A 13,998-nucleotide genomic window follows, 5' to 3' on the forward strand; every position below is an offset into this window, starting at 1 on the left:
TCTTCATTTTGTCATAATACAGTAGATGTTTGATACCAGCAGGTTAAAAACATTGTTTATTTGCAGGTCCGTTCACGTTGTAGCTTTTGGAAATGAAAGAGGTGGCTTTTCCGAGGATGATCAGCAGAGGAGTCTGATTTGGACCTATCTTGGGAGAAGTGCTCTGGTTTCAGAGACTGACAGCAGCTTGTTGTTAAACTCTGCCAATTATGTTAGAAACCCTGCATTCACCGAATATCAAGCCTGTGTGTTTGGAAATGTCAGATTGGTGGTACATGACTGTCCTCTCTGGGTAAGAGACTGTAATATGAAATTAACAGAGCCATCTTAAATGTATTTACACAGGGGTCTCATTGAGTTCCAAGGGGTTTACTTCCTTGTAATTATGCTAATATTGTAGCTTTTCAGTGCAATCCTAATCATGTCTTCTGAAGTAAGTCCTATTGAATTCAGTGGGGCTTACTCCCAGGTAAGTGGAGTTAGGATTGCTGCCTTAGTTTGCTCAACTTTTAAACCGTATAAGGTTATTAGAATATAGCTTCATAGAAAAAAAGAACCGAAAATACAATCTTCTGTAAATTACTGCCATTTGAATAAGTTCATTCCTCGAAGAAACGTGAAAAGATCTAAATAAAGAGGACCATCACCTGCTGTTCTGATATGGAAGTCATGTGTTTCAGAGAATAAACACATATTGGAGGGTTGAAAAACTGTTTATTAATGCAGACATTTAGCTGGAACTAATAGAATGGTAAAGCAGTTTAAGCAACTAATTTTCTATGAGTCTTTCAGCTTTAAATTTGATTGACAGTTGCATGATTATAAAGATTTGAAAAGTGTGCATATTCTGTTATTTATTTTTGTAATAAGTTGACCATATACCAATTTGGCTCTTTAGTGTTTCTGGAATTAGTGATAGGGTCAGTTATCAGGAATCGTAGTTTATAACTTTTTGATAAGACCTTGGGTAAATTATATTAGGTCAACTTACGGTTCTGTTAGTAAATTTCATTCATTTTCACTTAAAAAGATTTCCCTCCCTACCCTCATTCCTTGTATGCAACAACTTAATTTACAAATATTCTATTAAAAATCATGGCTTCCCAACCACACTTGGGCTGTACCAAAAGCACCACCACCACCATTTTTGGAGTGTTTGTGTATGCATTTAATGGGAACAAGGTGATATGAGTAGAATGAAAGAGAGGGGAAGAAAGGCAGTTTAAAATTTAAACATGGGTGCCAGGTCTGAAATGGCTGAAGACTATGGTTCTTTAGAAATTCCTAAATGTTTTGAGATAGCGTACATCAAGGAAAATCTTTCAAGTGACTGAACGGTTGGTTATTTTTTAGTTGACTCTGGTATCTAAAGATGTAACATAGAGTAGATTGTTAACAAGAATCTATTCCCTGAAATTATCTGATGGATGTGGACCACACTCTTTGGGCCTTTTCCAAAAAAGCAGCTTATAATTTTGATACCCACCTATTATATTTGCAACCACTTGGAATGGAAGAGGGGTAATCTTGTTGCTGAGACATATTGGGATAGGTGTTGTATAGCAGAAGTGCACAGTACCTGTATCTGAAGAGAGTATATGGAAACCAGGAAAAACAAAAAATAATTTAAATCACAGGGCATTTAAAGTACAACGTGACATGGGTAGAGTGAGGAGTTACTATTGTGTTACTCTTCATTACGTTGTTGTAAGCATTATTAAGTAGTGAAACAATGATCATATAACTTCAGTGCAATAGTTGCTGTTGTAGGGGAGAAATTGAATTTTCATAGTAACTCAGTAATGAAGCTTTATTTTAGGGAACATTCAAATCCGTGAACTGGTGCAGTAGATGAAAAAGGTCCCCTGTATCCCTGGCATATGTGCACCATGTGCCCCAAACAACATTGTCTAGAAAGAACTTTTGTTGTGTTATAGATCCTATCTCCTATCCTGGAGATTTTCCAGATTTAAAAAGTGATTAATTACAAATAATGTTAAGATATCTCTTGCCTCATGACAAATCCTGAGGACAATGTTTAAAAATTCATTCTGAGCTATTAAATCTAGAATGAATAATATGGTCTGTACCCACAGTTAAAAACATGAAATCGATTGAACAGCTTCACACAAAGCATTCATAGGTTGTAGTTTTTCCTGAGCATATGTGCAGAACAGTGATTTAAGATCTTTACCCTTTCACAATCTCTGCTGTGCAATGATTAGTATATGCATACATATGTCTGTGTATGGAAACATGCAGAGACAACTGACAGTCAACATTATTGATTCATCTGACCTTGCATTTACTGTCTGGAACACAATGCAACCAAGTTGGCTTACTTCTGCTATTTATTATTGGCGTTGAAAACTAGTATTTTAAGCACATCTCAAATTGTTTGACTAAACAGCACATTCCTATATATGTCTACTTAGAAATAAACTAATTCCTAGGTGTGTAAGTATACAACTGCAGTGTCAGCTTTCTTCAGGCATAATGTTTTTGCAGCACTTTGTCTGATCTTTCCAGATATTTACAAGTCAGGCAGCAACTCTCGAGATTGCCATGTTGATCAGTCTACAATGTGGTAGAAATATTAGCACATATAGGATAATTACTGTTGTGCAAGAGTAGCAGCAATAGCTCCAAATCCTATGGGTAAGAGGTACTTTTTAGATATAAAATACTTCCAGTGTTGTTAACTTGTTTGTTGCAAGTAAAGCAAACAAATGAGACCTGTAACAAACCATTGCAGCATGAATTGTGCCTGTTTAGTGTTCAGTCAGTTACTCATGCCCTTTTCCAGGGAACACTTATTTCTCTCCCTCTTCCACCCAGTCAACATTCTGTGGCACTGAGCATGCTCAGTCCTTACTGGGCTATTTTTGGGGTTCCCTCCCTTAGGATTTCCCCCTAAAGGTTTTTGTTTTTTGCACTTTTGCAAAGCTTTCCGTTTCCCTCTTCCTTGAGTATGGATGGTGCTGCTTTGGCTACACAAGGATCCACATCCATCTCTGAACTTCTGAAATGGATGGAATTGATGTCTAGAAGGACTTGACTATCATGGCCTAAGAAGTGTGTCAAGGTTCCTAATGTGCCTGCAGAAGTCTGGGATTTCAGCATAGGTGCTCTCTAATTGGGCAAATATTTGGTCAACATTTAGAATGGTAGGGTGAAGAATGTACAAAGATATGCCTGTGAATTAAAACTTCTCAGTGCATTCATTCACTAAACAAGTTGTAATGCATTAATTTTGGTTTTATTAATCTTCCAGATCTTGTTTTCTGTGTCTTCGATTTTCACATTTCTCCATTCCTTCTCCTTTGAATGTACTTTTCTGTTCTGTTCCTGTCTTGCATTTACTTCCCACAAATCTAAACATTCTGAATTTATCTCATTCTCTGTTTTGTCTAGTGTTATTTAGAATGTTGGGAAGTCTAATGCTAATCTCAAATTGTTGTGCTATTTCTGCACTTCTGCAGACTGGAATTTTACAAACTGAAAAATAAGGAGAGCAGGAGATTACTCTGAAAGCCTTTCACCAGCTGGTAATAAGTATACATTGCATAAGAAGCAAGGACATTGGACTGGCATTTCCATTCTCTAGTAGTGAACTTTCCAGAATACTACTGGAGAAACCAATGTAGAATATCCGATGGCCTCTGCTTGTCAGAATAAACAAAAGATTGTCATTCTCCATACTTGGACAGTCAGAATTTTATTATAATAATTGAAATAAGAGAATGAGGGAAAGTGCCAGTCAAAGGGATTATTTGAATGCAGATTATTGTATGCTGGGAACATGTAGGCAGAAGCAAGTTCAAATAATAGTAAATTGTCTCACAGAGGAAAAATAAGCCAACACTATAGTTGGTTAGCTCTTTATTAAAAGAAAGTTGGGGCATACATTTAAAAATCTGTAAGTGCTTCATTTGGATTTGAATGATTTCTCCCATTTTTGTGGCTACAAATGTTACTGATATTCAGAAAAGAAGACAGATTTATTTAAATTATGATTAGTATTCATGTGATACAACCATGCCAGGGATATTATGCCTAGATTAAGCTGTCAGTAGTGCAGGTGACTTTGAATTACACCTTCCCATTAATTTCTCAAAAAGGCAGCATTTTAAAAAACGAACTGCATGTGTTTTTAATTTATATTCGTACCTGTGAACAGATTGTTGTAGCTACAATTTACTAGAAATTAAAAACAATTTTACTGCATAAAGATTCCTTATAATAAACCAATAAACGCAACAACCAGAGGTTCTAAAACCATACTGAATGTTGGTCTTGGAGTTGGGAGGTCTAGATCCAAAGTGCTGTGCACCTATTAACTCACCAATTAGTGTCATGCACTCAGTTCCCTATCTATAAAATGGAAATATCGAAGACAGGGTTGCTGCAAAAATGAATGAGATGAAGTTTAAAGGTAATTTTTCATAGTAATGAATTTGTTAATTCTGGCCATCTCTACGCAAATGGCTTTAAAGTAAAAACAAACAAAACTGTGACTACAAATTCTGTTCTTGGCTTTAGCAACCATTCAGTTCATCATTAAAAACCACTCTTTTGTATTACTTTTGTGTGAAGGACTATTTTGCCAGTTGCTCTTGATCCATAGAAAATGGAATTTAGCTCCATCTTTTTGTTTTGTATAGGATATTTTTGACAGTGACTGGTACACATCTCGGAACCTTATTGGAGAAGCAGATATCATTGTGATTAAATACTCTGTAAATGACAAGTCTTCATTTCAAGAAGTAAAGGACATTTATGCACCACTGATAAAAAAAGCATTAAACCACTGTTCAATTCCTGTCATAATTTCTGCTGTTGGTGCAAGACAAAACGGTATGTGCTGGAGCTCATCTTATAAACAGCTGAGGTATTGATATGAGACTAAGTGTTGGGTTAATCATGGTGGGGAAAAAACTATGCTGTTAGTTCAATCATGATAAGCTAAATGTTTGGTCACAAAACATTTGTACTGTTGGTTAGATTTGTTATAGTCAAGAGACTTGTTCCAGAATTGCACTTCTACGCAATTGGTTAAGCACTTAGGTTTGTGTACCCTTGTGCTGTTACTGGGGCTAAGCCAGGAAATGCAAGTTTGCCAAATTTAGTTGGTTTCAGAATTGCTGCTTTTGATGTGTTTCAGCAGACTCCTGTGCACATTTACTTGAAAGTAAATCCCACAGTGTTCAGTGGGGCTTATACCTTAGTAAGTGTGGGTAAGATTGCAACATTAAAATGCTTATTGACATTGCATATCAGTAATTTGCTTGGAAAATTCTTTACATTGTTAGCATTGCTTGCCAAACATTTGCCTACTCTTTCACAGTATCAGTTCTGTGTGTAACAGGTAACTTCATAACATCATTTCCTTTGCTTAGTATAGACTTTACATACTGTAGGTCAGACACATCCAACAGGTAGATTGTGATCTACCAGTAGGTCACTGGAAGTCTGTGGTAGATCACTGGTAGATCACTGGCTCCCCTCAAAGAACTGGCTACCCTAAAAAAAGCTCAACATTTTTGCCTTGCACCCCCCAAAAGCAGGGCTTTCTTCCTCCATCAAACAAGCTCAACATCTTTGACCTGAACCCCTAAAAATGGACCTTCCTCCTTCCTAAAAGAAGCTCAGCAATTTTGATCTGAACCCCCCAAAACAGGGCTTTCCTCCCTAATCCTCCAAAAGGGGGTAGATCACTGCCAGTTTTTAACTCTGTGAGTAGATCACAGTCTCTTGGGAGTTGGCCACCCCTGCTGTAGGTCAATCCCAGTAGTTAAGGGATTCCATTAAAAGGGCCTACCCCTGTCACCTTTGCATTCAGAAGTTAAAGTCATGCAGGCTGTATTGTCTGTGCTGAAGCCACATTGGTACCCGTCAGCTGTGTGGTCTGCTGGGATCCCACAGACTGTGTAAGAGCTTAACTTATTTGAGTGGACCCTGCACAGTTGCAATTTCATTAAAATGATCCAACCATATGGGCAGGGCTGATCAAAAGTGCCCGCCCCATGAAATTGGCATCCTCTCCTGATGCTTCTCTGGTTAGAACCAAAAAGATCATTCGCTGCCCATGTGGGAGCCACTCATGAAAAAGTTATTTAAAGGGTGCCTGATGTGTTCGACTTGAACTTGGACTGAGGCTTTAATCCCTTTTGAGCTATGAAGCTCTGGGCAAATCCCTGCCTATATTTTATCCTGCTGCACAAGTTAGGTGAAATTTATGCTCTGGATGATGAAACCATGAATGTCATCTTCTGAAAAATTGATACACATGATAAAAAAAATGATTTTGCACATTTGATTTCTACAGCTGTCTCTCGTGTATGTGAAGATCTGTTCAGAATCTCATCGCCCTTAGCTTTTGCATGAGTAGATTCCATTGTCATAACTTTAGCTGTGACATTGTTTCTCAAGCTTCTAATAGCTGAGATACAGATTTGAGTCCTTACTCCTGAAAAGGTTTACTCAACATGGCCCAGAGTAGTGTTACTTTGTACAGTATATCTCCATTTTGGTATGCCTCCTCATAGGTAATTTTGCTGTGTATCTGTATCATGAGCAATTGAATGATCCAAACATATCTGTGGCAAAATTACCCTGCTCTCAGTGGAAACTGAAGGAGGCATGTCCAGAGCATTTATTCAGTCAGAGGCATAGTGGGTAGCATCTTTGAATAGTTATTTCAGGTTGACAGGAAAATTGAAATTTTAACATAATGTATTTATTGTGGCATAGTGACAGGCATATCAGCGTTCCTGCCCCCTAGAATGTTGTTTGGGCATTTGTGAGCTACTTTTAATACTTTTAATTTTAATGATGTTTAATGAATTATGATGAAGGCATTATTTGTGTGAAATCTGATACAGTGTCAAAAGTGAAAAAAGTTTTTTGTTTCTTCCTTACTTCTGGTACCTTCCATGCTAATGTGATTATTGGAAAGTTGTAGCATCAGAGTAGTCTGTAATTTCTTATTGAGAAGCATTTGCTAAAAAGTTTTTTCATTATACAATCACTTAATACATTGTCATGTTTTTGTCCATTATACAGTATTGTTGTAAGTTGCAGCTACTTTTAAGTAGTTTTTTAAAAAATATACCGTAGTTGCTGCAATGCAGTCCACTGTTGCATTATGGGTCCAAATACCTTGCAGACCATTTCCATATGGTAGACCATTTGAAATGCTTTTAAATTAAAACTATGATGCCACTGTACTGAATAGCAACATGAAGGAAAAGGGGAAACTTTTCCAGATTAAATTTGTGTAAAAAAGGAGAACATGTACAAGAATGAAACTGCTTTGTATGATCACACTGTTAATAAACATTCTATTCCACTTTATCTGAAAACATGCCATCAACTTCAATAGTTTCTACCATAGTAAGATTGTAATAATATGAACCAGTTTGACATTCATCATACTTATTATTTAAAAGGCTGCAATTTATCCTCATTGATGTAATAATACCTGATTCCCAATTGAAATTTCTTTACTGGAATACTTGTGGGCAGTTAACACTAAAAGTATTAAAAGGTTGTGTTGCATGTTAGCCAAACTCTATGAAGTAAACCTTGAAAATTATCCATAGGTAATGAACTTGATGCTTGGTGAAAATGTATCGATGTCTCAAATTTCTCTCTCTCTGCATTTATATATACAGATCTATGTTCTATCAAACTGAATTATACTCAGAATAGACCCATTAAAATCATTGGACCCAAGTCCATTAATGTCCATTTATTTCAGTGGGTCTGCTTTGACTATACCTACCATTGGATGCAACCTTATATTTGTCATTTTTTGTTATGCATCTGCAAGGCAATGTTATTTGGAATAGTTGATAATCAGAATATAAATGACCCAAGAGAGATTATTTCGTTGTGACTGCACCACTGCTTTTACAGTAAGAACTGTCAGTAGATAGCAATCTTCTTTTTCATGAAATATTATCTGATGTGATTCATAGGCAATTTGATATATCCTAGGGCATAGTAGAGATTAAATTTAGGGGCAAGGAAATCTTGTCTTTTTGAATATCAGTGTCATGTACACTGATGACACAATATAATAATGCACTTAAATATTTTTTATTTAAAACAAGACAAGTCTGTTTTCTTATGGGAACTTTTTTCCCTCCAGTTAACAATGAAAATAATAGTTAATGCTGTCTGCAGAGCCTTGTTTACTCTGTCTGTGGTCCTACTGACACTTCCTAGTAAGGAATGCAGAATTCTTGTGTAATATCATGCTGACTGCAATTTAGAGGAAATTGTGGTCTGGCAAATGTCCTTGCAAAGTGTTACAAGCTTTCCTCATTATTTGCCTTATGATTTATAATGTCCTACCATTGAAACTTGTCTTAATTTTTTGAAACTTTTGATAAATTGAAAAGTGAAGTGAAAATAATAAGACGCTTAATTTCATTTTTTTGGGGGGGGGAATACTGTGTCATGTACATTAATCATTTTGGCAAGCCATATTTGCATTTCAGGAGGGATCTTTGTAGAAAACCTTGATGCAACCTTAGCTGTTATACATCAAACAAACCGCAAATAACAAGGTATGGGGTGGTATTCAGTGCTAGTCCTGCTCAGAGGAGACCTGTTGAAGTAAATGTACATTACTAGGTTCATTAATTTCAGTGGATCTACGCTGAGTAGGATTTAGTTGAATACAACCCATGTTCAAAAATAGCTTGCAATAAGAAAAGTAATATATAATATAATTAACATTAAAATTATTGTTTAATTCTTGTTGGAGTAGCTTTGCATTTGCACTTGCATTATTTATGCTGTTAATAGATTTAAAAATCTTACCTTTTGTTGAATGTGCTATTAATTCCTTAGTATGATTTTGAAGCTACTGAAGAAGAGCCAATGTAATTAAAATATTTTGCATAAATGATTTGTTTTCTCAGAAGTCCCCTGCACTTGTCCTTTGTGCATCTCAGACAGAGGGAACTGTGTTACAGCTTCTGAAGGGATTCAGCTTGCTAAAGAACTTGGAGCTACTTATTTGGAACTGCACAGTCTCAATGATTTCTACATAGGAAAATATTTTGGAGGAGTGGTAAGTAGAAAAGAATCTCAGAATGATCAAATGGTAAGATTTCAAATATCTTTTGAAATTTGGGCTATGCTATACACACACACACACACACACACACACTGTTTCATACACAGTTTATCCACACAGAGAGCCAGCATGGTGTAGTGGTTAAAGTGGTGGGAGAACAGAGTTCAAATTGCCACCCAGCTGTGAAGCTGGGTCAGTCACTCCCTCTTAGCCTAAAATGTTTCACAAGGTTATTAAGAGAGGATAAAATGGGAAGGGGGAGAATCTTGTATGACACCTTGAGCTCCTTGAAGGAAAGATGGAATATAAATGTGGCAACTCATTATGACAGTTTAAACTTTAGCTTAAAGCTATCATATCAGGCAGAGTTGTTGCAAGGATAAATTGTGTAAGTGAAATAAACGATGTAATTGGAACATTTTGCTCAAGGTACCACAGGAAATCATGTTAGGAAGTGGGGGTATTTTCACTGACAACAGTCTTGCGCTGCCTCTTCTCCGAGCCATTTTTAAGGCTCCTTCATTGTTCAAAGTCCACTATTTGGGAAGGAGAAAGTCTACATGCAATGATTAGTACTTGGAGGAATGGAACTAAATTAAATTGAAATGCAGCAAAATGTTTCAGCACTATTGTGAACATGCTTTCTGAAACACAAGTGCCTTTGAGTTTAGTGGGGCGTGCTCCTAGTAAGCGAGTGTAGTATTACATCCTTAATTTGGATGCATTTTCAGTTTTTTACAGTTGCAGTATGTAAGAAGTGCTGCTGTTGCGTACTCCTAGCTGGGGCAACGCTGCCACTGATTAGTATGGACAGGGCAGCAGAAGCACTGGGTTGGTGGTGGCATTCAGGGGTGTACATAAGGGTTGGTTGGCCTGGCCCCTACTAAGGACGCAGGCCCATGAGGGCACAAAAATGGTGCCACTTGGACTGGCTTGGAGCTTTTCTGAGTGGCTGGGCAAGGCCTGGCGGCTCCTCTGGGTGCCTTTGTGATGGAATCCAGTTGCTCGCTGGGGGGCCCTCCCCAGTGGGTGGTGGCGCTGTTAGAAGTGTGAGGGCTCAGGTCAGAAGAAGGAGGGTGAGAGTTGCAGGAGGAGGAAAAAGGAAGGGAAGGTGGAAGGAGGCAGAAGGGAACGCAGCAACCAGAGGGAGGGAGGAAAGCAGGCAGATGGACCGATGGAGGAGGAGGAGAGGAGGTGGAGCAGAGCAGACCCAACTCCAGTGGCCAAGGAGGAAATAACTGGCAGAGTGCAATAGGTGATGAAAAACAAAGTTTTTGAATTTTGAGTCCATGGTCTCTCCTGGCTTCAGAGGCACCAGTATATCTCCTTGCCATGGGTGCAAGCGATAAGGGGATGGCGCCAATACAGTGCCTTGCCAAGGTCACAAGGGAGCCTAGGTACACCTCTGGTAGCAGTGGGCCTAAGTACGTGTGCATCTGTGCGTGGCACTGCAAGCCTGATGCTCTCACACCACCAGCCTTTCCTTCCTCGTCCCAGTCTTGGCAAATAGTTCATTTCAGTTCATTAATTACATTAGCCATTGGCTAGCCATATCAGATTTTTTTAAAGAAATGGTTTGAATGAATACGGATTACACCCATTCTCAAATGAATCACTGTCTTGAAAACAGTAGCAATAGATTCCGAATTATTTCTGGGAAACAATATTTAGTGCCATTAATGGATTTGCCAATCTTAATTGTGTATTGGAAGTGAGCCTGTTTTAAGATTTCTGCAGTATGGTTTGCAGTCAGTAGGCACTTTAGTTTGTCTGTTGAATCAGCTACTTTAAAAATGAATTTCAATAGACGTTAGGTTTCTCCCATGGAAAACAGGATAGTTAATGGGCAGGGTAGTAATTTAGCTGTGAGGGAGCTAATTGAATACATATTATGTAGATTTGTTATTGTTTTTAAATTAACATCTGTGAGAGCTGTCCTCATTTGCTTGGCTTTGCCTACTAAATTGATTCTATAAGCACATTAAGCATGGTGTTCCTTCCTTGTACTAATTTCTATCAGTGTTATTTTGAAGCAGGGATGATAAAGGCTAATCTTTTAAAGATTTGTTGGTACAGTATAATAAACAATACCTCACTTCATCAAGTTTGGATGATTTTCATGTTCTTCCTTCAGAGAGGCTTATGAGGTCCCCATTGTTGCACCAAGGAGGCCCAGTGTGCAATGCAGCACCTAGCAGACCTATGGCAAGGAGCTCATAAGCATGGGCATAGGAACTGGCATGTACCTGTGAGCTCTAGAGTCTACTCCCATACAGAGAAGGCCAGCTCTGCAGCCTGTCCAGTATATGCAAAGCTATGGACTTGATTATGTTCTTTCTTAGATGCTAAGTTTGTATCAAAATTTACTTCTTTACTTGCAAGTAAATGCCTTTTTGGTTTGGCCTTGGGCGGGAGCCAGAATAGTCCTCTCTTGCAATGGGCACCCTATACACCCTTTACATAAAAGGCCTTCCTACAAAACATTTTCAAAGAATGTTAAAAATTTCAAAGAGGAGGAGGCTCTTACTGCATTTCCACTGGCAGGGAATTCCATAATAGACATAGAGGCTGCTGGAAGAAATGCCCTGTTTCTTGTACTCGACAGATGAGGCTAATTTAATGGGAGAAAGGGTAAAAACCACATGGAGATTTGGACTCTTGGTCAGTTCTGAAACATCCAAACTCCCTGCCACTGACATGAATACTATAGGAGTCATCCTTTCTACTTTACTTAATATCTTCTAAATGTTCAGTGCTCCTGCTTTTGTATGAAAAGGTACATGAGAAATTTGTTATCTTTCAAGTTGATTAAAGTGTCCAATCAGCATTTAACCATAATTGATCTGCTGTGGCTTCTTAAATAAATCTAAGAAGGTTAAGTAAATACATATGTGTATATTTTATTTTAGCTGGAATATTTTATGATACAAAGCTTGAATCAGAAATCTTCTGAAAAAATGAAGAAAAGGAAAAAAAGCCATAAGTGCCATGGAGTTAAGCCACCTCAACTTGATCAGCCAGGTATAATTTCCAACAGAGCACATCTAAGCAGCAGGAGATGGAGGGAGAATTTATCAATTTTAAAGCCCTGCTGGCCTGTGCTGTCGGTGGTGGTGGGGTCTTCTTTTTATGGTTATTTTGAATGTTTTTGACAAACCCTCCCAAATTAACACAGTAGCTCTATACTTGTGTAGTAGATGGGTCTGACCCTAGGATCACTCAGGGGGATGGAGGGCTCTGGTAGACCATAGGCTGCCCTATCCCTGGAATCCCCCGTTTTGGGATTAACTCCTGGCAGGCTTGCTGCAGCAGAGGGGCTTCAGGGCCTAGAGGAAAGTGTGAACTACAACAAATAATTATAGTACTGGTGCCAGTATCTGAATAGAAGCCAGCTGTAAGTTCTCTGGCACCTAACAACTTTCGTTATTCACTCTCCACTGGTATTATTTTCCACTCCACCCCACCATCCTCTACTAGCCAGATGGCAAAAGGGCCCTGGCTCATAATGAGGAATCAGGTGAGTTTCTTGAATTCTGATTACGTTAAGTGCATGGCTGCTGTCAAAAATGCTGTGTAGCTCCTCAGACTCCTTTGGCATCTAATACAATTTACCCTGACATCAGAATGTTTTGCATTTTTTTCACTATTACAAGCAGTTGCTGGTGATGGTCAGTATAAAACGTAGTTTGGCCTTTGTGAGTATGCAGCCTTTTGTCCTCACAGTCCTTTGGCTATATTGTTTAAAACAACTGAAGTTCAAGCAATTCTCCAATGATGAATTTCAGAAACATCTAATTTTTTAGTAAATGTTTTTACAATTTTTATTAACCTGAGAAGTTAGAGAAATTGGGCTTCCTTTGCTGGCCAAAGTGTAGTAAAGAGAAATGTATTTAGGGCAGTTAGGAAAACGCTGTTATGTCCTCATTTAATCCAGTCCCAGGGAATAAAAATGCTTTTGTTTGCATTGTGCCTAGTGCAAATTTGGAGTTACAAACAGTTTATTCATGATTTCTATTTTTTTTGTTTTGTTTTAGAAAAAATGCCAATCTTAAAAGGTGAAGCCTCGCATTATGACTCCGATTTACATAACCTGCTGTTCTGTTGCCAGTGTGCAGATGTGGTATTTTATTCTGAAGACTTGAAGGAAGTAGCAGAAGCCCACAGGATTGTTCTGTGCTCTGTTAGCCATGTGTTCATGTTACTCTTTAATGTGAAGAGTCCAGCAGACATTCAGGATTCCTCCATCATTCGAACTGCCCAGACTCTCTTTGCAGCAAACCGGCAAGCTGTGCTTCCTGTTTTAAACCACAACTCATCATGCAATTCACCAGTAAGAGTCATTGTTAAAGACTCTTTCTTCTGTTCTTGTTTGTCAGACATTCTGCACTTCATTTACTCAGGTATCCTGTCAGAATGGTTCTGGCTGTTTTTTGTCTTTTAGCAAGAAAGAGCTAACCTACTGCAATGGGGCTGCATACCATCTCGCTAGAAGCCTAGTTCTCATTGTTGTAATAAATCTGCTCCTGAACTTAACCACTTCAGACTTGAGATGGATGCATACAGATTACTAGCATGTCAGGGAGTAGACTATCTGAAAACTTTTCTTCCAAATGTTTGGTGTTCTTTATGTGGGGATTTTTTTTAATGAAGGAGATTTCAGTGGGAAGTGTAAATGTTGCAAGAACTTTTGTTTGCACAATTTAAGTTGTTTGGGCACCAGGCTATCCCATTCCTGTCATCTTTGTTGTTTTCTGATTATTACATATTAAAAACTTTTGCTGAATAGTGGTGATGGAGGAAAAGTGATATTGATGACTAAACGTGGAGATGATAGGGTTTGGCACTTGGTTACTCTACTAAGGAGGTGCAATAAAGCAATCCACCAAGCTATTGCAGTCAAGAGCCTT

General features: G+C 38.2%; 1 protein-coding gene across 2 annotated transcripts in view; it reads left to right on the forward strand.

Moving 5' to 3' along the window:
- Nucleotides 1-13,998, forward strand: part of LOC117054959 (rho-related BTB domain-containing protein 3-like) — a 28,989-nt gene that overhangs the window by 290 nt on the left and 14,701 nt on the right. For both annotated transcript variants that reach the window (XM_033164223.1, XM_033164222.1), the window contains exons 2-6: nt 67-292; nt 4,665-4,857; nt 8,934-9,085; nt 12,001-12,112; nt 13,126-13,491. In XM_033164223.1, the coding sequence (XP_033020114.1) occupies nt 67-292; nt 4,665-4,857; nt 8,934-9,085; nt 12,001-12,112; nt 13,126-13,491 (1,049 nt within the window). The remainder of the gene's footprint in view (nt 1-66; nt 293-4,664; nt 4,858-8,933; nt 9,086-12,000; nt 12,113-13,125; nt 13,492-13,998) is intronic.

This window comes from Lacerta agilis, chromosome 11, assembly GCF_009819535.1.
Source record: "Lacerta agilis isolate rLacAgi1 chromosome 11, rLacAgi1.pri, whole genome shotgun sequence".
NCBI lineage: Eukaryota > Metazoa > Chordata > Lepidosauria > Squamata > Lacertidae > Lacerta > Lacerta agilis.